The following is a 21,015-nucleotide window of genomic DNA, read 5'->3' on the forward strand; positions in this document are numbered from 1 at the left end:
CATCTCCCCAAGAGCCCTAATCCTACGAACTCTCTGCCCTTGCCTCCCTCCCACACCGTTTAGTGTCACTTTGTCTGAAATGACTAATCTTTGCCATATCAACTGAAAATTAGGAGGAAAAGGGAGATGTGAACCTCTTCTGTGGCCTCTCCCCGCTTCTGAACATCATTTCATCTAACCTGAATGCTCCCATATTACACAGGGGAAAACAGCACATCAAAGTCTGTGGTCTATAATTCTGATTTCATAATCAAGGTCAGAGGGCTAGACACAGAAATGAATGGGACACAGAACCCAGAAATAGGCCCACACAAGTTTGCAAGGTAAATGTAACTAATATTCAAGTATTTCAAAACTCATTTTCTAGCATCTTAAGCAAGCATCATCAACTTCAGATTAAAATTATGTTTCTGACTCAACTCTCTTGTGCATTAAATACTTTCATTGCAAAGAAACCAAGATGGTCCTGCTAAGGAAAGTTCTGTGGTGTCAAAGAAATGCCCCAAGCACTTCTGCCATTTCTTTTTTTTACTCCTCTTTCCCTGTCCCATGCTCGAGAAAAGGACATCTTACAAGTTCTCAAATATTTATTTATATTATTTGCTTAATATGAATTATTCCAACTTCTCACATTCCAGAGCCTTCTAAATTCAGTAAGATGTCTTAATTCCTGGGCTCTTTTCACAGATACTTTCACAGTCTTAGAATAAGAAACATTTGAAAGGAATCCTACATACTGACTACCAAAGTTATTTTTACAATAAAGAGCCAAAAAAATGATTACAGTGTCAAATTTAGTCATATTATAAAAGCTACATTTAAAAATTCATTTTTTATAATTTTTAAAAATGTTTATTTATTTTTGAGAATGGGCGAGCATGAGCAGGGAAGGGCACAGAGAAGGAGACACAGAATCTGAAGCCGGCTCCGTGTTGTCAGCAAAGAGCCCGACATGGGGTTCAAACTCAGGAACTGTGAGATCATGACTTGAGCCAAAGTCAGATGCCTAACTGACAGAGCCACCCAGGTACCCCTAAAAATTCATTCTTATTCTCAAGGTAAAAACAAGCATGATACAAGTTTTAGGTAGTAGGATAGTATTTATATCCCACTCATTAGGAAAACCTAATGAATTAATTACCTCTCCCCGGATCTCTGAAAACTGAAGAATGCAGGAAGTTCCCCAAAGAAAAGAAAAGAAAAAAAAAATGAGTCTGAGATTTTTCAAAACAGTTTCTTTTAGGATTTTGTGTATAAATTGTTATAAATAAAGCAATTGGAGACCTCCTCAAACACTATACACAAGAGAACTCTTCCTACTTAAAAGAGTAGGAAGTAAAATTCTTCACTTCTGTTTTTTAAAGGGTGTTGAATTTTGACAAATGTTTTTCTCTGCTCCTATTGAGATTTTCATACATACATGTTTTATTTATGTTATATATGCTTTTTAATTCTAATTTATTTTTTAAATAGCTAATATGTTCACATGATCCAAAAATCAAACAATAGAAAAAGGCATCATGACAAACCTCCTACCTTTACCCCTACCTGCTCTTCCCCACACTTCCACCCTCTCTCCAGGCAGGTAAATAATGGTATTAGCTTCTTATATATCCTTGTAGGGTTTCGTAGGCATATGCAAGCAAATCTATACACAGTCACACACGCTTCTCTCCTGTCCCTTTTGTAATACAAATGGCAGCAAACTATTCTGCACTTAATTTTTTAATTTTAATTTTATTTTAATTTTCGTGAACATACAGTGTAATATTGGTTTCAGGAGGAGAATTCAGTGATTCATCACTTACATACAACACCCAGTGTTCATCACAAGTGCCCTCCTTAATATCCATCACCCATCTAGACATCTCTCACCCACCTCCCTCTATCCACTCTGTTTGTTTTCTATCATTGTGCGCCTCTTATGGTTTGTTTCCTTCTCTCTTCCCTCCCTTCCCATATGTTTATATGTTTTGTTTCTTAAATTCCACATGAGTGAAATCATATTGCATTTGTCTTTCTCTGACTTATTTCACTCAGCATAATACACTCTAGCTCCATACACATTATTGTAAATGGCAAGATTTCATCCTTTTTGATGGCTGAGTAATATTCCATTGTATATACACCACATCTTCTTTATCCATTCATCAGCTGATGGACATTAGGGCTCTCTCCGTGGTCTGGCTATTGTGTGTGGTTTTTTTTTAAGTTTTTTCTTTTATTTATTTTGAGAGATAAAATATGTATACGTGTGAGTGCGAGAGAGTCGGGGAGGGTCAGTAACAGAGGGAGAGAGAGAGAATCCCAAGCAAGCTCTGCAATTCACAAACCATGAGATCATGACCTGAGCTGAAGTCAAGAGTCAGATGTTTAACTGACTGAGCCCCCCAGGTCCCTCTCAGTTGGCTACTGTTGATAATGCTGCTATTAAACCTGGGGTGCATGTACCCTCTCAAATCCATATTTTTGTATCCTCTGGGTAAATACCTAATAGTGCAATTGCTGGATCATAAGGTAGCTTTCTTTTTAGTTTTTTGAGGAACCTCCATACTGTTCCCCAGAGTGGCTGCACCAGTTTGCATTCCCACCAGCAGTCTGCACTTCATTTTTAATCATTAGGTATATCCTGGTTATTTTTCTATATTAGTACCTGGAAGGGCTCCTAATCATTCTTGCAGCTACATAGTATCCCATTTATTTATGTGTGTGTGTGTGTGTGTGTGTGTGTTTCGCACGCGCATGCACATGTGCAGCATGTGCCCAGATAAAGTGTATTTAACCAGACCAAACCAATGGACATTTGCATCCAATCTGCTGCCATTATAAACAAAGCTTCGTGGACACTCTTGTCCATATCTCACTTCACATGTAGGTAAGCACTGCTACTGTGTAAAGGGATTCTGGTATTTTGTATGTCAATTAGTTAAAGCACCACCCGATCTTGAGGAATTCTATTATGGGTAGTGTTAAAAACAGGTTTTGAATACAAGGCCAATGCTGCATTTGAAAATGTTTTCCATTGTTTCCTTTAAAGGCCAGAGGGAGAGCCTCTGTTCCTTGCTGCTATTAGCAGGGAAAGGGTTTTGTTTTTGTTTTTGTTTTCTCGCTAGCAAGAAAATATAACTTTAAGAATATTTATTTTTCCTAAAAATCTTTTAAGAAGCTCTGCTTTAGATGATACAACTACTGAGGAACCCCTCCTCTGAAAATGGGGCAGCTACTCTGTACTCCCTTCTGAAGTGAGCCTAGAATCAAATCCTCTTTGCTTTATATTCTTTTCACTTAGTTTTCTAGCATCACGGATATAAGCCTCTATCAGCTGAATATCCTTACCCATTCAACAGATCCATCCCATAAAAATCAGTCTTAGAAACAGTTTTCTCCTCTCTTTCTCCTAGTGGAAAGCAAAAGGTTTCTAATTATGATGTACGGACATTTCATTCAACCTAGTGAGAAGTCCCAGGATGCCCACAGCAATGAGATGGTGACTAAAGCCCAGCTACACCTACTAACCTCAGGGCCCAGGGATGCCAAGAGTCCAAAAAGAGGTAAAATAATAGCTTCACAGCTGAACTGGGAGCAAAGTTAGTAATGGCAAGCTGGCACCTTCCGTTTTCCTGACAATACTTCCAGAGGGTGGGGAACGCTATGGTTGGGGAGAAGCAACTGAAGCCAAATTTTGAGGAAGATTGCCAACTGCTGCCATGGGAAAAAAGAGGCATCTAACTTGTTTGAAGTGTATGACAACTACTAATATACACTGAAATAGAGTGGAGGGATCCAAATCCTTGTTGCTGTGATGGCACCATGACACCAGTAAAACCTGAGAGGGTGAAAATCAGACTTTCCTCATTTTCACTAAGTTACTCAGGGACCCCAAGAGGTCAAGATGACTAAAAAAGGAAGGTCCTCAGTAGAGTAACAAAAATGTGTAATGTTACAGTTATTCACTTAATATGATAGGTCCTGCTAACTTCTCCCCAACCCTCCACAGAAATTGCCATGGGAAAGGCTCCAAAAATCTCTTCACTGTCACATCTGAAACAGTCTTTTCAGTCCTCATCTTGCGGTCCCTGAGGAAACTGGAAGGAGTCCTTCTTCAAACTTAAAAAGTCCTTTCTGCCCAGTTTCCAAGCCACTCTCTGTGGGGTCTTCTTTCCTCTTTGGGGACTCCTTCTCCATCAGCCAGGCCAGCCTCTCCTCGGGCACATGCTCGTGAGTATTATCAAGCCCTTGAGCTCAGCCTTTATTTAGATCTAAGTCCTCACTCAGTTGTTCAGCTATGCCCCTCAGCTCCCTAATCTGTCTTCTGCCCAGGCTTCCAGACCCTTCAACTGGCACAGACACCTTATGTCAAAAATTGAACTAAATCATTTTCTGCCCCAAACTTGTCCCTCCTACAGTTCATCTCTCCATTCTGTCACCTTTGTCTCCTCCCTTGCCCAACCTCATTCTTCAGGTCCTCAGAGTTCTAGACATTCTCTCTTTAATATACCTGAACCGCTCTCCCTCTCCCTCCCACTGCTGAATCTACTCCCCTGATCTCCTCCATCCTCCAATTAAATTTTTTTCACACTTTTACATTGATAACTGTATGTATTTGTACTACATCCATTATTCTAATGTAATTTTATAGGCCACAACCAGGAACCCAAGTGGGGTTTAGGTGGACTGTTAAAAAATACTTTCCACTTCAACTTTAACCATGTTTCTGCCATTACTCCTTCAGCAGCTACCTGCCTCCCCATTACTCCTCGGCACAAAATGTTAGAACTTCTATAATCAGGCCCCTTTCCTCTGGGTTCTACCCCCCAGTACCCCACCCCCCACCTTCTTTCAGTCACAATGCATGCACTGTCATAAACTTAGCAAGCTTTTTCATCCCTCCATGTTTTTGTTCACACTGCTGCTTTGACTCCTTCCCTGCCTTGGGTGGACTTCATTATTCTTCAGCTTACAGGGATTATCACCTCTCTGCAGCCTCTCCTGATCTGTGAATACTGCCTATAAAAGTGTCCACTCCCTCCTTTGGTCTCCTACTTTATCATACTTCTAGTATAGCATCCATGTTCCCTTACTCCATTTATTTGTGATTTAGATGAAGCACAATAATTTTCTTTCAAGTGATGATATTATTTAAACATAAGGAAATCGGGGTAGATAGAAAATTTTGGCCATTTCTTTCAAGGAATTTATAATATAATTGAGAATTTGGGTTAGAAGTAATATAAAAAATGCAAAAGTCATGTTTTTTTTCTTTATATTTTCCTTAAAGTATTTAATTTATTTACATTAAAAAATAATGACATAATCAATTTCCCAAAATCTCAGCTTTGTTCTGGTAATCACAACTTATGCTGTGTTTATCAAGAACAAATCAGGGGTGCCTGGGTGGCTCAACTGATTAAGCTCAATTGATTACGGGGTGTCTGACTTCGGCTCAGGTCATGATCTCACATTTGCGTTGACAGCTCAGAGCCTGGAGGCTGCTTTGGATTCTGTGTCTCCCTCTCTCTGCCTCTCCCCGACTCATGCTCTGTCTCTCTCTCTCTCTCTCTCTCTCTCTCAAAAATAGATAAATGTTAAAAAAAAAAAAAAAGAACTAATCAAACCCATCACTGGATCAGTGTAAAGGAGTAGTACTTAGTACACTTTGAGATACATGGTAGGTGATTAGTAAATTAATAAGCTAGAGAGAAACTTATATGTCTATAAACATATATATATATAGCTCATTTTTCAGATCTAGGTTACTAGAAGTTTGCCTGAAATAATAGTGTGTGTATATATATATATATATATACATATACATATATACATACATACATATATATACATATATATGTACATACATATGTATATATGTATATGTATATACACACATTTTTATGTATTATTTCAGGTAAACTCCTAGTAACCTAGATCTTAAGAATGAGTCTAATTATTCATCAAGTTAATTGTTCTTTTTCTTAAGTTTTCATGAGGAAAATTTCAAATGCACAAAAACAGAGTGTAGAATAACAAAAGTAGAAAGGATAGTATAATGAATCCCATGCAGCTATAACAATTATCAGTAAATAGTCCATCTTTTTTTAATCTATACCCCTGTCCTCTCCCTCAGATTATTTTCAAACAAATGCCTGGCATCACGCTATTTTATAAGACACTTTTTATAAGTCACTTTTAACCTCCTCAAGGGTTAAGATACCAATACAGGGCTTGTTGCCCACAGTTGGTTGAATGTCACAATATCTAACCAGGTCCCTCAAAAAAAACATCAGACACAAAAAATACTGTGATATAGGACATCCAGTTATAACAATTTCAAGTGTGATCCCTTTAAGTAAATGATAAAGAATTATCTATGCTTAAAAGTCTCTTAAATTGGGGAACACTACATTAACAATGAATAAATTCCAGCTAACAAAAGTTCTATTCCCTTATTTTTCTTTCTTCTAGCAAATTAACTCTCAGATAAAATCTTCTTATTCTTCACAGATGTGTAATCATTCCATCGACATTTTACTATTAAAAATCTGATTCGAAGTTCTTTTATTGATACAAACAGGAAGATTATTTTAAGTAGAAACATGAACCTAAGTAATAATATTGGGGTTTAACCCTTAAAGAGTAGAGTAATAAGGCATAGTAAACCTTAATTTAACTGGCAAATAAAAAGAAATGAACTCTGAACACTTTCAAATAAATTTCACACAGTATAGAAGAGAAGGAGAAATTCTGACACGCAAAACTAGCGTGTGGTATTTGAGCAGGGGAAGCTGAATGGGCAACTAACTGTTCTAAGACTGACAGAAAACAAGTTATAAACACTTACCTTGTTGCTGCCTAGACTGTAGAATGGAATAAGGTCTTGTCGGCTGCCAGACAACTGAAGAAGAAATACAGAGGGTGTTAGTCCTTTATGTGAGAAAGTATATAAATCTACAGTCCTGGAAATACAAGAATTTGAAAACCAAATCAACAGGACGTTAAAGTCTGATAGCAGAGACGTTGTGGAGACCAAAGCTGTAAACCAGGCTAGCGTAAACTTTGGGATGTTATTAGGCACAATTTTTTTTTTCTTTTTAACTGAATGGAACTTTAAGGCAGAAGGCTTGTGTAAGATCAGATACCCCATTTACACTGAGGCAACAACTGGCTGGGCCTGAGTAAGGGTACTTAATCTGTGTTTCCCCTTCTATTGAAAGGATACCAGGTTACTGGTTATCTTACCATGTCCTGATCTTACGACTTCCTTCTCTGGGTATTCGTAGCAGATGTATAGACACAAGCTATTTAATTTTAAACCATAGGATTCTAAATGCCAAACCTCTGCAAGTATCTCTGCATTTTGATGTGTCATTTTCTAAAGAAATGAGAAGATTTTAAGTTGAAATAAAATGATATTTCTTACTGTCTGAGAATGTTCCCAATCTTTCAGTCTGAGATCATTAGTGATGTCATTTGGTCACTCGGAGGCCCCATGTGCCCTCCCATCTGATACTCTCCCTACCTGTCACTATGGTTTCTCAAACACTAAGGTTAAGGGTCAGCTGCTCTTTACAATGTTTGTACTGTGGTTTTCCTTAGTGCAAAATTCAGACAAAGGTAGTATTTTTCATACCCACATCTTTGTCAGAAGTAAGGAAAGGAAAGATAAATCACAGGGCCACAATCATATTTCTTTGTGAAGAATTATTTGTATGCTTAATATGCACATAAATTATATCTATGCTTCAAAAAACAACAATAAACTTAAGACACTGTTATGAAACAAACCTAACTTATTTTACTCATTTATGCTACCCTGGATGGCCTTTCAGCAACTGAGTTTGTAAACCGAGTCCAGACTTCTCCTCAATTTAAAAGTAATGAAGTTAGGCCCAGAAAATTCAAATGACTTACACAAAGCACTTGGCTAGTTTTGCTTTAGTTCAACACACACTCACTGAACACCCAGTCACTGTGCTAGGCACTGCTCATACAAAAATAAAGGAGAGACATTAGAAACATACTTTAATGGATACTTTCCTTACCACACTGGCTAGCACAGGAGCACAGTCGCTACATCAGTTCAGAGAAGGAAATGATACCCGAGATGAGAGTTACAAGGATGGAGAAGAGTTATCCAAGCAAAGAAGAAAAGGGAAGGAGAGCCCAGGCAGAGCACCAAATGGGGAGTCCGTGTACTCACTCTGTTCACATTTGGAGAGCTAATACTCCTCCTACTCAGTTTCCCCTTTCCTGTCAACTGTTCCTTCACTGTAACTTCCTGTCAGAAAATGTACACAGGAAAAACACGTATCTGAGACAGACCTCCAAAGCAATGGCATGTAAAGCAGTCTTTGAGCTACTATCTCTACACACACGTTCCTCGTTCTTTAAATAATGGCTGTTACTTCACATGGTGGAATGACCCAATTCCAATCACTGTGGAATATTCAAAGTTAATTATATAGCTGTTGGTTACTTAGATCACTCTTTTATCTCTTGATGGCCCCCTTGAAGCTGGCCAGAAGTTAGTTCCAGGAGAAAGATCATGAAAATTAGATCATTCACTTTTATTTTTCATTAGGATCTTTGGTTAGAAATAATAAAAGTCTCGATATTGCTATGTAAAATGAGGTTTAAGGTTCCACTAAGGATTAGGTTTACTGCTGGCATCTCTATTATCCCTTCTAGAGAACCACTCTAAGGCTGTGGCTGGCATATCCAGCTAAGCAAAGAAGGGTTCATTCTGCCTCATACCTACGTATTTCTTCCACAACATTCTTGTCCATTACCAAAGAGTTTTTAAAATAATTCTTCACGGGGCGCCTGGGTGGCGCAGTCGGTTAAGCGTCCGACTTCAGCCAGGTCACGATCTCGCGGTCCGGGAGTTCGAGCCCCACATCAGGCTCTGGGCTGATGGCTCGGAGCCTGGAACCTGTTTCGGATTCTGTGTCTCCCTCTCTCTCTGCCCCTCCCCCGTTCATGCTCTGTCTCTCTCTGTCCCAAAAATAAATAAACGTTGAAAAAAAAAAATAATTCTTCAGCCAGAGAGAGTTAAATATTTTCTCCCATTAACTCAAGGCAACTGGACACCATTTAGTGTACTGGGAAAAGTAACTTCCCAGTATAGCTTTTGTATGTTCCAAGACTTAACTGATAAGTTGAATCTAAATTAATATGCCCCACTTAAACAGATGCTTCAAAGGTTTGGATGTAACAATCCTGTGAATTGTAGAGAGGCAAAGAGAATCAGGCTGGATCAGCACCACTGCTACCAGCTCTGTTGGCTAACCTGGCGAAGACGATCCAAAGTGAGAAGGTTCTCCACAGCCAGCACACTTCTGAGGTATTTTTCAATATAAGCCTCTGAGTCAGCAGAAGCGGTGTTTTCAACATTAGCTGCCATTCTTGCTAATGTTTCTCGTTCCTCTACTCCCTGGGCATCCTGGAGAACAGAAAGTTGTGTATTAAAATTAAGTACTTGGTAGAAGAAAACATAAAAGCTTCTTCATCTATACAAGTACACACACACACAGAGTACTGAACTAAATGGGACATATTCCAAAACTCCACTTTACTGCCAGCTTTCAGAACTCAAAACGCATTTCCCCACAGAAATTACGGTATGAATTGGTGGTTAGGTTAACTTGAAAGGTTAACACAGTGCCACTGAAACACAGCACATTCTCAATAAAATTGTCCTCTGCTATGTTTCTGTTGCAAACAGAAATGTTACTGGTTACAAAGGATTTGGTGGAAATAGCTGGAAATATACCACCACCACAATACTTCAGAAATACATGATGAGGGGCAAGAGAGAGGAACAAGAAGCTGGGGTGGCAGCAGGACAGGGGCCAGGTCCAAATAACTCCATAGGAGGCAGACACAGGTATGGAGAAGAAGAATGCAAAGGAAGGTTGGCTTTCCACCCGTTCCCTAAGCAGCAGACCACGGACTACACGTCCAAGAAGTAGCAGCTTTTAAAACTGGTCTCAGTCCTCAACTCTGGAGTGAGACAGGCCAAAGGCAGCATTGCACCCACCAAGAAGAAAAGTATCCTGGGAAATTCTCACTTGCTGTGCTCTTGCCAAGAGCCCATCCCTGCTCCTCTGACATGGGCGGCCCGTGCAGATAAACAAGATGTTCACAAGTCAGGGAGGGACGTTGTTAATGTATTTAATCATGTCAAGCAAGCTTGGCTCCTAACAAATTACTCTATTCAGAGAAAATCTGATACTTTATTTACTTGCGAATTTGTCAGAATAATGTCAAAACCCACAAAATATATATCCATATGCCACTGCATCTTTAGATGCCATCAACTTTAAGGAAAAGAAAAACATTATTTTATATACCACTAAGGAGAAAAGAAAAAATTCTGCCAATTAATTTTAAGATATCAATTATTAAACACATTCTAACGTCAAAAATATTTTTTAAAATTTAAATAAGCTTTAAGAACAGATAAAATGTGGAAGAATCTGGAAGGTGGCTTAACTTCACAAAACTTCTGTCTCCTACCACTATAGGATTCATTTGAGCCTTTTAATAACTCTGAAAAGAAGCAATCATCCTCATTTCATGGATGAGGAAAGATGAAGGCCACGTAATTGGCAAGAGAGTCAAGATTAGAACTTAGGTCCCCTGATACTCCTGACAAAGTAGTCCTTTTACCTTTCAACACACAATACTTCTTGGTGTCTGAAGGTAACAGGCATTATCCTGATTTTATAAGAAAAGGGAAACTTGAGTTTTATAGAAACAGACACACTCATGTTACCCATGTCCCTATCAAGATACAAAACATTTCCATTACTTCAGAAAGTTCACTTACGGCCTACCCTTCCCCCCAAGGCAAGGTAATTTCTTTCACCACAGATTAGTTTCACCGGTTTTAGAATTGCACATAAATGGAATCATCCTTTCTTGTGTCTGGCTTCTTACATTCAGCATAATGATTCTGGATTCACTGAAGAAGTTCATTTCTTTGTGTAGCTAAGTGATAGTCCACACTATGGATATACCACAATTTGCTTATCCATTCATCTGCTAATGGATGTTTGGATTGTTTCCAGTTTTGGGTTCCTCTGGATTCAACTGCTATGAGCATTCCTATACACATCTCTATGACACACATGGTCACTTCTCTTGAGTAAGCACCTAGAGGTGGAATTACTGGGTCCTGGGGTAGACAGTTGAAACCATTTCCTATTCTCTGGCCTACCATCAGTTCTTTTGCCACCAAGCTCTCATAGCTGCTATAACAGGGAACACAGAGAACTTTTCAAGGATTTTTCATGATGAAACCTAGCTCCTTGAGGAATCTTTTTGTTTCTAAATAAAAAATAAACTAAGTGTAGTCCTTTTCCTGTTAAGTTTTAAGTCTCGCTGTTCCTTTTTCTTTATCATCAGGATTTGATAATGTGAAAATAACACTTGCCAACTTAGATGTTTAGATAATTATTAACAAGCAGCCCAACCACATGAGGTCATATGCTTCTCTCTCAATGGATCCCCCTGCATTTCCTCCCTTTGAAAACTGTATCACTCAGGGAATAAAAGCACCTTTAAAGAGGATAAGGAACCTACAGTTGGGAGGGGATGAGACAGGAGGGGAAGGAAAATGAGAGAAATGGAAAAATGGAAGAGAGTTCACTACAGCAGTCATTGTTTCTCAACTGCATTCAAACCATGTATAGAGTTAAAGTATGAAACAACCAGAAAGACATAAAACATTCAGACACAGAGAATAAACACTGCATCTCTTGCTGAGCATATAAGTATACAAAGAATAATCGACTACAGACCTAAGATTTTGCAGCTAGTCTAACTCTGAAAACAGACTTATTTTTAAAATGTGCAGCAGGCTCCAAATTAAACAGTTAAACAGCTAATACTTACTATGTAAGTCTAACACTTTGGAGATCCAGTACAAGACTTCCTGCGGTATAAGAAATCTAAAGCAGAGCCTAAGCACTATATAATCTTTTCACCCTTCCAAAAACTCACTGCTTAGAATACATTTTGTCCACCTATTGTTCACTCAACAGAATCAACAACTTCCAGGACTCAAAAATGAAGTGTAGGGTGCTGATGTGGACCATGTGGTTAGTAGGGAGTGTCCACTCCCAGCGCACTCTCCCACTCTTCACTCCCTAGGAAAGTATAACCTGCACCTCCTCACTCCTCGATTCTGGATGGTGAGCGTGACAGACGGGACTGCTCTGATTTCCCTTTTGCAGAGTCCTTTTCTAAGAACCCTCATGTCTTCCTACCCCTGTAAGGAAGGCCTGCATTGCCAGCTGTGTCGAAGACCAGGTGAATAAATCTGGGATTAAATATTAGGAAGCAAATGAAAACTACATCGTCCAGCAAGCTTCTGTCCGGGGGTATTTGAAACTACATTTGTTTGATTCCTATGGCTCTCTCAGTTCAGAAAGTGAAATAAGGAAAGGAAAATAATAATAGGATCTATAATAATGGTAATTACAATTTACTGCTGTGTGTGTGTGTACAACATCCTTAAAAAACAACCCTGTACAGAGGTATCACTAACCCAATTTGATAAATGAAAAAATTGAGGCTCAAAGTAACTCACTAAGTGCACCTCACTGAGAGGTGATGAAAGTAAGATTTCTGTGTGATTCCAAAATGAATCTCCAAAGCTTGAATCTCTATTTTGAGCTATGTTGCTTCCCTTTGAGGGTTACAATATTGTTATCTTATGTCTACTAGAAATGAAAAGGAGTGCTGTCTTCTAGGAGTATTGATTTGCTTTTCAAAAGAAAGTTCTTCTTCAACAAAATACTAAAACCAGAACCTTTGAAGCCACAAGTACATTTTACTATGAATCACATTAAGATTAGAAAATTCCTCTACAAACCTACAGCATTTGTCTAAACACACATTTTCATGGACTATGTATTTCTTGGGTAGGTGACTTTTCAGGGACGTAGCTCTTTTTACATGTTTATTTTTAGTAAACTCAAATTTTGTACAATCCTTCACCTCTGGAATATTGGAGACAATCTCAAAAGTCACTCCACAGCCAGGAATAGAACTTCGATGTGACATCTTTTTTAGGAGACTCTGAGCAAAACCCTAGAGAAAAACAAAACAGAAAGATATGGTTTCCTACCTCAAAAACTGAGTGTTCATTAACAAAGCATAAGGGATACTGCATTCATTCTAACAAAAAGAAACAGAGTATATTTCCAACATAAGCAAGCTGAAATCCAAATCACTAAATAGAGACTCCTCAACTTCATTTTAGTGCACAAAACCAATTTATTAGATTCTTGCTGAGTGACAGGTGCTAGACCCATTATATGAAGAGTATAAACCCAAAACTCTGGAAACAGACACTGGGCATCTGGTTTAGCTCTGCTTAAAGGCTACAGAAAAAAAAGACTGTTGACTTCAACACAATAAAGTGACCTTCTGAGATGTAAGCAAGGACTGGTACTCTTATACTTTTTTTTTTCCAGTACAATGGACATCTTGCAGCATGAATATTGACAAGTTCAGGCATTAAATTCTTGACCAAAGCAGGATCGTTATGAAGAATGATTTAAGAGTGCATGGTCATTGTTTATGCTGACTGTGCTCTTTGCACAGTTAAGAATTGAACTGTTGAATTAATGCATAGATGACTCATTTGAAGATGCTGCTAAGACTGAACATCCTGTAGAGGTTGAAGAGAGCAGGGATGAGGGCAGAATACAATTGGTGAATCAAGATAAGAAGAAGAGAGAATATTAAACTGATGCCCAACTTTTTCCCTCATTCAAAAGGGAAGCAGGAAATATGTGAGAACCTCCGAAAAAAAATAGAAAAATCCAGCTGTTTGGTCCTAGAAGTACATATTTTCACAAACCTCCTTAATAATAATTTCTCTCCTCTTCAGTGATCTATAGTTAACTTTTTAAAAGACTGTAACTTTTATGGGGCACCTGGGTGGCTCAGTTAAGCCTCTCTTGATTTCGGCTCAGGTCATGATATCCCAGTCTGTGGGTTCGATCCCTAAAGCAGGCTCTGTGCTGACACCATGGAGCCTGCTTCGGATTCTCTCTCCCTCTCTCTCTCTCTGCCTCTCCCCTGTTTGCTCTCTCTCTCTGTCTCTCACAAAATAAATAAATAAGCATGAAGAAAAAAATAAGAATAAAAATTAAAAAACAAAAATTAAAAAATAAAATAAAAACTGTAGTTTTAGAATGCAAACAGACCACTGATTTCAGCCCTTCATTCTACCCACTTCAGCCTTGCAATGCTGAGCCACTGCCAATTACACTGGTCAGAGCTCAGCTGTAGGTTTGTTTTCTTTTTAACGGGTGGAGATGGAAGGTGTGGGTGCTGTTGTTACCTACTTTTTGCTTTCCTTCTGTATGGAACTACTGAAGCTGATTTGCACACATTAGCGTCATAAGGAAGTCCCTGTTCTTGTATAAAGAAGCAAATTTTGGGAATGAAGTATCTGAAATCAGGAGGGAAACTGGCATGCCCTAAAACACTATTACATCATTCAGCATCAATTTGATAATGTCAAGTCATTTCAACCAAGGAAAAAAATGTGGCAACTTCTTGTCGCTATAATAAAAAATAAAAAATAAAAACAAACTAGAGAAACACACACACACACACACACACACACCAGAAGGAGTTCAGTGATGCCATGATGCACCTTTTCTGTTAAGGATTCTGTGGGGCTGGTGGTTGTCCCAGGGCAGTCTCAGTGCCTGGCAACCAGAATGTCTAGCTCAGGCATGGCAAATCGCTCTTCAAAACGCTCAAGAGCAACACGTCTTTTTCAATCCCTTAAAGACTTCCGAGAAAAGAGAGATGGAGAAGAGTGAACGGGAGCCACACCATATACGTCTAGCTAACCCGATGACCTGGATTTTATTGATGCTGGATTGCCAAGCTAAAGAGCTGCAATTTTAACAGCATTACCGCCAGTCTTCATTTCAAAGATTGATATCAGTGTGACATTTAGAACTAAAGATTAATTTTTAGGGGTGGAGATTACATCTAGGACTCTGTCAACCATGACTGTGCTCTTTTAAATGAAAAGATTTCTTTTCATATGTCCTGGTTTTAGTCAGTGTACTGAGAAGGCCTCAAAAAAAAAAAATGAGCACAGACAGTTAAAAGAATCTCCAGAATGAGCCTCCCAAGTCCTATATTTGCATAGCCAATAAAAGAAACAGTTTATACCCTTACCTAGAAGTTTTCTACTAACCCCAGTCACATGGCCCAAGGTCCTTCCTGATCCAGCTGCAACTGCGTGGCCAGCCACAGACCTGGCCCCCCCCCCTACCCCGGCACACCTGTCAACACTCTGCTTCTCGTGGTCTGAGCCCTCCATGCCCTGTCCCTCCTCACTACCCCTGCACATGTGTTATCTCCTCTCCACAGAAGAGTCAATTCCTCCTCTGCCTGCCAAACTCCCCTGTCTGTAAAGGAGTGGCTCGCATGCTACCCCCCTCTCTGACACCTGCTCTGACTCCCTTGGTGTGAATTCTCCATCCCTTGGCCTGCAGCCTTCCAGCACTCAGGGAGCACCGGCATTACAGCACTAACCCAACAGAGACAGATCACCTGTTCATATATGTCTACATACACCAACGGACACTAGCTATTTCAAGATGCAGACTACTTCTAACTTATCCTGTTACCCAAAGCTTGACAGAGTACACTCTCTAAATACATGAATCAGTGAATTAGCAGAGATGACTGAAACAGAAGAAAGAGATGCAAAGCGGAGGGTAAGATGTCCAAACAACAGCAAACCTACAGAGAACCTTCACATCTTGCGTGACCCAAACGAAAAGTCAAAAAACAAAACAGTGAATTTCACTTTGACTGGGCTCTGTGGCAGCGAAAAGGATGGCATTAATTTGTGACTATGTAATAAGAAAGACTGATTGTAACAACTTAATGTTGTCTTGGAGAAGTCGGGATGGAATGTGCCAGAACGAAGCAGGCACAGTTACAAGACAGTAACAGGCACGCTGAAGAGAAAATGCTTCATAGAGTCTACTTAGATGAGAGGCCAGAACAATCATTCCCTGGCCCTGCCCTCAACGTCAGACCTGTGATTAAAGTCATTTCTTCAACGAGGATTAATGACTCACCTGCCGGCCATGAACATTGACACAAATTCGTTTCCGTAACACTAACTGCATGTCAGCTGGATGGCTGAGCTGGACTGTCACCCGCACAATCAGATACACTCGCTCATCCGCAGGGGTGCCTTTACTGAGCTGAGGACAGCTGTGCACTGCAGAGTCCCAAGAGGCTTCTGCTCTCACCTGCAGAGACAGAAAGAACATACTTTTCCCTCTCCTCCTGGAAAAACAAAACAAAACAAAACAAACAACAACAACAAAAAAACAACCTCATGAGGAAACATCCTGACTTGGCTATAGTCCTACAGGCTGGTCATGAGTGCAGATGTACTAGAACCTCCCTGAAAAGCTATGGGATAGGAAGATATGGTCTCTATCACCCTAGTCTGGGAAGAACAGAGCATGATGTTCCTGGCTGGCTGGCTTTTAAAATGTTTTTATTTTGAAAAATGCTCAAACAAAAGTGCAAATTCAGGACAATGAACTCCTGTATATCTTCCATCTAGAATCATCAGCTGCTCAGGACAATGAACTCCTGTGTATCTTCCATCTACAATCATCAGCTGTTAATATTTTGCCACTTTTCCTTTCTCTTTCTCGCAACACATATACACGCAGTATTATTTTTTTGCTGCACTACTTTAGAGGAAGTTACAGACTTGTAACTCTACATGCCTACATACATTAACAAGTATCTTCTAACAGCAGGTACATCCTCTGACTTAACCATAGGACAATCATATTCAGGAAATTTAACATCAATAAAATACTATTATATAATACATAGTCTACATTCAAGTCTTTCAGCTGTTCCAATCCAGGATCACTAACTGCATTTAGAGGTCATGTCCCTTTAGTCCATGTCAATCTGGAATGGTTCCCCACCCTTTCTTTGTTGCTCATGACACTGACTTATTAAAGAATGTACAGAATTGTACAGAATGTATCACAGTTGGGTTTGTTGTCTTTTTCCCTGCTATTAAAGTTTTGCATCTTAGGAATACCACTAAGTGATAATGTGCCCTAAGCATCACATCAGCTTTCCTTGTGTAAACTATTTTATTGTTTTTCCGATATACTCAAAATTAGAAAATAAGCTCCCACTATATACCCATCACCTGGATTCAAACATTAGCTAGATTTTGCCACACTGACTTCATCTTTTTTCTCCTCTTTAAAAAGCCTTTACCACAGGGCCACCTGGGTGGCTCAGTCGGTTAAGTGACTGACTCTTGATCTTGGCTCAGGTTATGATCTCACAATTGGTGAGGTTATGATCTCACAGTTGGTGGGTTTGAGCCCTGCATCAGGCTCTGTACTGACAGCACAGAGCTTGAGATTGTCTCTCTCCCTCTCTCTCTGCCCCTCCCTTTTCATGCTTTCTCTCTCTCTCTCTCTCAAAATAAATAAACTTTAAAAAAAAAAAGTCTTTAGTAAAGAATTTCAAAGCAAATCCCAAACATCATGTCGGTTTATGATGGACCAAAGCTGACCTGAACTATGAATACTAACAGAGAGAGAGATCCTTTACCAGGAGGGGAAATAAATGGCAAATGGATGTAATCTGACCATCTACTCCTTCTGGAAGCGGTTCCAATCTTTCTGGAAGTCGTAATGAAAGGTTTTCATTTATGCATCTTGACAAATGTAAGCATTAAAGTGATTACATTGCTGATTGTTTAAAAAGACTCAAGGAAAGGTTAAAGAAACTACTTTTCATCTGATTTTCCCTAGTTATGCTTTGTTTACCTCTCCATCATGCTGTTTTACAATCTGCAGTTCAAAGAACTCATCCTCTTCTTCTCCAGTGAGGGTAGCATCCCATCCACCAGCTTCTGGGTCATCAAGATTATCCTGGGAACTGAAATCATCAGCTAAAAGCAAAGAAGTTCCATTAAATACAGAGATCATTTTAAGGGATAACCCTTACCAGCTAAATTTCAATGTGCTTGGTATTAAAATTCTACTGCCTCAAATTTCATTTGCTTTTGGCTCTAAAATCTTACAGGACATGGAAGAGGACCATTAAACAGTTCTTAGAGATGGATAGACTCTCAAGAAATTATCTTATACAATCTCTTACCTTTATGCTTTATTTTACATGGAAGGAAAATGAAGCCAAGATACCCAAGAGGTTATTCAAGGTCAGCCCATAAATGTTAATGACAGGATTATAACTGAAATTCCCTATTTTTTAGTGCATTGAAAAATGAGAAGCGAGAGTGATTCCAATTATCTGACAGTTGAGTTCAACAAAAGAATCAATTGGCTACATGAGCTGGAAACTTGGAGGGTTGCCCCCTGACCCTTTAGTTATTTAGTTCTAAGCCTGGACCTTTCAACACCCTATCCATTTTAAGCTTGTGAGCAGGCACCAAAAGTATCTTTTCTAGTATGTGGGTTGTGTGGATCAAGAATGGGCAAAAGGCTGAACAAGCTCTTGACCATGTCTTGGAATATCCATACAAACAGGTCTTCTATAAGCTTATTCTTTTCCACTCTTACCCTCCTCCACATGCACACACAAGCACACACAAGAGCACCTCACCTATCTAGGAACCTAACATAAAAATAGGCTGGAGTAACCCTCAGCATGCAAGGCTCAAGAGAACAAGACAGGATAGAGTGCTGTGGCAAAACATTGAAACCCCATCAGGTAGACAGACAGTAGAAATGGCTAAATATTATTTACTAACTCTGTGTGCATACAATAATTTTCCATATATCTAAATAAGTTAAGTAGTAAAAAATGCTAAATACCTCAGATATTATAACTCACTTTCAGCTAGGTGGAAGAAACACACTGAGGACATCTAAGCTTGTCTATTTAGGATAGTTAATTTTAACACATGGTTTTCCTGCAGATATTTAGGAATGTAACTGCTGACTTTTAACTTATTTTTAGCTCTTTAATCTACCTTTTCATTTTTATTTTCCTTCCCTGGGCAGAGTATAGGTAAAATGTAGCCACATCCAAAACATTTCACATGAAGGAGAAAAAAAGAAAGGAAAAATTGACAGGTTCTCATAACTAAGCAATGCAGGAATGAAGGGCATAAGAACTCACAGAAAAAGTAAGAAATTTATTAGATAGTTCTAAGAAAACACCAGATAAAAGAAGCATGCTACATGAGGATCTCTTTCCAGACAGAAGTCTTTTCCTAGGAATTAAAGTAAAAATTATTTTAAGTGCAGGAAAATACTACCACTACATCCTAACCTGATGATGAGAACAAAGCATATGCACAACTGTATGGATTATAGACTGAAATGTGAGAACGCACCATGATGAAACATACCTATCACTGCTACAAAAAATATTATTCTTACAGAAAAGTCATTCTTTGTCAAGTATCAGTGTCCCTCAGCATATATAATATAGACCCTAACCTTAAGCTCAAAGAACTGCCTAACTGCAAACTTCGTTAGAATCCAGGTGTTACTTGGACACTAATTTGTCAGAGGTAAGCCTTCAGAAAGCACCTCCTAACTTACCATTTAAGTCAAGGAATATAACAGGAATGTGTGTTTCCATCCCAGGAACTGGGGTCCTAAAACATAATGAACAAAGAGCATCTCAAATAAAGCAGACTTTCTGAGCAGCATGTACCTTGAGTCACAGCATTAATCCACACTGAGAACAGTACAGATGAAGCCAATAATAACTGTGGGTATTGTGTTTTTGTTATAATTTCACATCAGAGATGCCCCTAAACTGACCTGTAACTGCTGTTGCTTTTCACTGGTGCTCTCATGTATAATTATCATATGCTCTGATACTAGAATTCTAGTCTTCTAAGATACCTCTACCTGTTTATAATACAGCTCACTTGTTTAAAGTTACTTTTTAATAAAATTACATACCGAAGGGCCTCATATGGCTTAATTTACTATTTTTAATTTCGATAAAGTGGCACAGAACATTTGCTGACAGTACAGTTTAAGCCAGCCCCAAAACCCAAAACTCCTGGAGATGCAATTTTATTATGACCAAATGGTCTTTTAAGGGAATGACCCAAGTAATTAACATATTAACTTTTTTTTAATGCTAAGTGCACTGGTATTAAATATTGATTTAGATTCTCAGAAATCTTAATTACTTGGGCCAATAACAATATTATTTAATAAAACACGGTTTTAGGCCATAGTTATTCCAATTCATGAAATAATTTAACACTTCCTCTAATTCTTTTCCCCTGTGCTAGGATGAGTCTTCCATTAATTGAAACACAGGCAAAATTCATACAGAAAGCAGGCATCTCAGGGAACACCTGGAACATCAGAACACATGTGACGGCATTCATACCATTCTGCTGGGGCCCCTGGAATGCCACTGCCGGCAGAGGGGACCATTACCGCATTCCGCTCCTCAGTCAAGGTCAGTCTCATCTCTAGAAGTTGAGCTTCACGGTCGGCATCATCCTCTGTTTTATCTAGAACGTCAGGAATTAGGATGAAATACAGATTTCTCACACAGATTTCTCACTTGATATTTACACTTCTGTCCAGCGTATCCACAGGATTTGCCTGCATTTCAGTCACTGGCTGATGAGGGTTCACCAAAAACTTATTACTTCCCTAATTAGTGATTAAAAAAAAACCATGATAAAAAGTGAACTGTAAGCGCATGGCTGTACTCTTACAGAAAGGCCATCTTTGGAAAGCCAACATGGACCACCAGCACATGAATAATTTCTTCCAGAGTTGAAGGATTCAAGTACTTTTGGATAAGAAATCAAAAATGTTAGCACCCTCCTTATTTTTGAAGGACAATGTTTACATACTATATTTTCTCTTTGTTGCGGGTAAGGGGAAACCTATAGAAAGATATTATTACAGTTAAATAAATGTTATTCTGAAAGGACAGGACATAAATAAGAAACATTCCCATGCT

At 39.0% G+C, this 21,015-nt stretch overlaps 1 protein-coding gene across 1 annotated transcript in view; it reads right to left on the minus strand.

Annotated features, from left to right (window-relative positions):
* Positions 1 to 21,015, minus strand: part of KIF13B (kinesin family member 13B) — a 202,930-nt gene that overhangs the window by 42,484 nt on the left and 139,431 nt on the right. Inside the window, exons 28-35 of the mRNA XM_043565066.1 lie at positions 20,428 to 20,554; positions 19,617 to 19,672; positions 17,871 to 17,995; positions 16,128 to 16,304; positions 13,003 to 13,095; positions 9,287 to 9,439; positions 8,198 to 8,275; positions 6,839 to 6,892 (exon numbers count right to left, since the gene is read on the minus strand). Of these exons, the coding sequence (XP_043421001.1) occupies positions 6,839 to 6,892; positions 8,198 to 8,275; positions 9,287 to 9,439; positions 13,003 to 13,095; positions 16,128 to 16,304; positions 17,871 to 17,995; positions 19,617 to 19,672; positions 20,428 to 20,554 (863 nt within the window). The remainder of the gene's footprint in view (positions 1 to 6,838; positions 6,893 to 8,197; positions 8,276 to 9,286; positions 9,440 to 13,002; positions 13,096 to 16,127; positions 16,305 to 17,870; positions 17,996 to 19,616; positions 19,673 to 20,427; positions 20,555 to 21,015) is intronic.

This window comes from Prionailurus bengalensis, chromosome B1 (genome assembly GCF_016509475.1).
Source record: "Prionailurus bengalensis isolate Pbe53 chromosome B1, Fcat_Pben_1.1_paternal_pri, whole genome shotgun sequence".
Classification (NCBI taxonomy): Eukaryota; Metazoa; Chordata; class Mammalia; order Carnivora; family Felidae; genus Prionailurus; species Prionailurus bengalensis.